General features: G+C 45.5%; 1 protein-coding gene across 1 annotated transcript; it reads right to left on the reverse strand.

The window, feature by feature from the left end:
- Nucleotides 1–582: 582 nt before the first annotated feature.
- Nucleotides 583–1,392, reverse strand: LOC119804997 (spindlin-2-like). Its single transcript, XM_038316778.1, has one exon. It carries the CDS (start codon nucleotides 1,390–1,392, stop codon nucleotides 583–585), a length of 810 nt encoding a protein of 269 aa, XP_038172706.1.
- Nucleotides 1,393–2,404: the final 1,012 nt, after the last annotated feature.

Consider the following 2,404-nt stretch of genomic DNA (forward strand, 5'->3'; position numbering starts at 1 on the left):
AGGCTCTCCTCAGGGACCTCCCTGCCCACCAGACCTTTCCTACTCTCCCTAGGACCCTGTTCACACTGCTGTGTGTATTCTCCTACAGGAGTTCCTTTGGTTTTCTGAAAGTCAGAAGGTGCCAGAAGACTTCACTCTATTTCCCTTCCTGCCCTTCCCAATCCGTGTCTCTTGCTTCACTCTGTCCCACCCCCAGGGAGCCTCTCTCTCACTCTGGCTCCCCTCTACTTCTCCTAGGCAATCCCCTCCTCCACAGCCCAACTCCAGTTCCTTCTCCTTCTACTTCTCCCTCCAGGACCAGACCAGCTAAGACCCATTCCATTTTTAGATGATACTAGCTCCCTTCTCTCACAGGCTGAATTGACAGCTGTTCCCTCCTTCCCTGCTCCACCCACCAAACACACCCAATGTTTTCCACAAGGCAAAGTGCTTACAGACAGCATGCTATACCCACAGAAACGTATATTCGTCCGGACAAACTTATGCCCACAGCGAGCTCCCAACATACTTAAAAGCAGCAGCCTCTGAACATCTACAAATGACAACTTTATTTTAACAGTTGTGGTGGCGTAACTTTGCCAATTAGACATTTTCTTTCATGTCATAGACATAGATATGAAAATCATCATCAAATTTGATAAGATACACCGATGGTAGTGCTTCTACTTTAGCAATAAACTTGCCCTCTCTTTTGCTGCCATCATCATTTGTATATTCAATATGCTTTCCTACCAGACCATCCGCAAATTTCAGGCCCACATCTAGTGGAGGAACCTCATTATGCACTGGCAGGATTCGGAGATCGCCCTCTTTATAATCATCCAGAAGCTCATACATGTATAAGACGGGATCATTTACATAGGTAATGTAAAAGAAGGTATTAAGTATAGGCGCTTTTGCCAGAACCATTCCCCTCCATCGATCTTTTGAGCCATGGTCACCGTCAAACATGTGCTCCACCACTTTGCCAATTATGGTATCATCAAGGTTGGGATCAGGGATCGGGGATGGTTTTACTCTATCAGAGAGCACTTTAAGAGACAATACTCTTTCATCTTGATAGAGTTCCAATGCATAGACGCAATCGATCCCATCGTATTTCACCAGATAGATGGAGGGATTTATGACCACCTGATCCAGAACCGTTCCTCTCCAATGGGTGATGGGCCCATCCCCTTCCTTCCACTTGTGAGAAATTCTGCAGCCCACGATGTTCCTTTCAGCCAGGGATGAACATCGGCGCCTCTGCCTCTTCTGCTTAGGTTTCTCCTTGGTCAAGGTTGCAGTTTCGTTGGTGCAGTTGTCATGGTGCTCCTGTCCAGCAGCTGCAGCTGCGGGTTCCCCTTGGGCCTCAGTGGTACAGAAATACTGGGTGCTGGTGCCTGGGTCCATGGCTGCATTAGAGAAAAGGGAAGAGAAAGTTAGCTGAGGGGATAAATGACCAACTTACTCACACACACACCCCTTAATTAGATGCCTCCACTCCAGGAATCTGGTCCCTAAATGGCACTCACCCCACCCCCAGGAGCCTGAGGGCAATGCTGACACCTGGCTGGGTGCCTGCTGTTGTGCTGTGCTCTCCTGGGTTCCCTGGTGTTGTTGGGAAGGGCTGGAGAGCAGCAGTGGGGCAGAGGATGTGGAACAGGATTTGGACCTCTGAAATGCTGGAACCAGTGACTCTTAAGCTCAACTGTCCCCGCCCTGTGCTTCGCCCCTCACATGGCCTGAGCAAAACTGTTTGGAAGCTGAGAGAAGCAAGGCAAAGCTCCTCTCCTCCCTCCACCTTACCCTTCACCTCAGTGTCCTGACCATTCCTCCAGGAACTTGCTTTTTCTCCCCAATAATGCCCTCATGAAATTATTAGTGAACATGAATATCCCTTCGTTTTCACTGGAAAAACTTTGAAGGGGGAGGTGTGCTAGCACATTAGACTGCCGTTTTGACCTAGTCTCTCCCTAATTTTTACTGACTTTCACTATCTTTCATTTCGGCGGGTTTTTCTCTTGTCGTTTCCCCCCTCTTTTCTGCTTTAGTCTATGGAAAGGTAATCATGTTTACAGCTTGAGCGCTATGTACATTTCTTGAAACTGACATGAAGGACATGATTTCTATTCTATCTTTCAGTTCACGGCCTCACAGCAAAATATTATTTCCTTTTCCTATTGGTGCTTTCTAAGGACATTACATATTTTTAATATTAGTTTTTCTTTTTTCTTTAATATACAATTATTTCTTCACCGATGTGTCAAATTTGATTTTGCAAAAAAAAAAACAAATTTGATTTTGCAATAATCTGTTGCTTTATTGTAATCTCTACTTTTGAAAGAATAGTTCCACAGTAACTGGTAATAAAATTTATTCATCAGAAGGTATATCTTTGTTGAATATGTTAAGATCTTAGGAG

The sequence above is a fragment of the Arvicola amphibius genome, chromosome X, assembly GCF_903992535.2.
Source record: "Arvicola amphibius chromosome X, mArvAmp1.2, whole genome shotgun sequence".
NCBI lineage: Eukaryota > Metazoa > Chordata > Mammalia > Rodentia > Cricetidae > Arvicola > Arvicola amphibius.

Bases quoted from the DNA above. Each gene is read 5' to 3' on its own strand.
- LOC119804997 (XM_038316778.1), bottom strand. From the start codon at position 1,392: ATGGACCCAGGCACCAGCACCCAGTATTTCTGTACCACTGAGGCCCAA.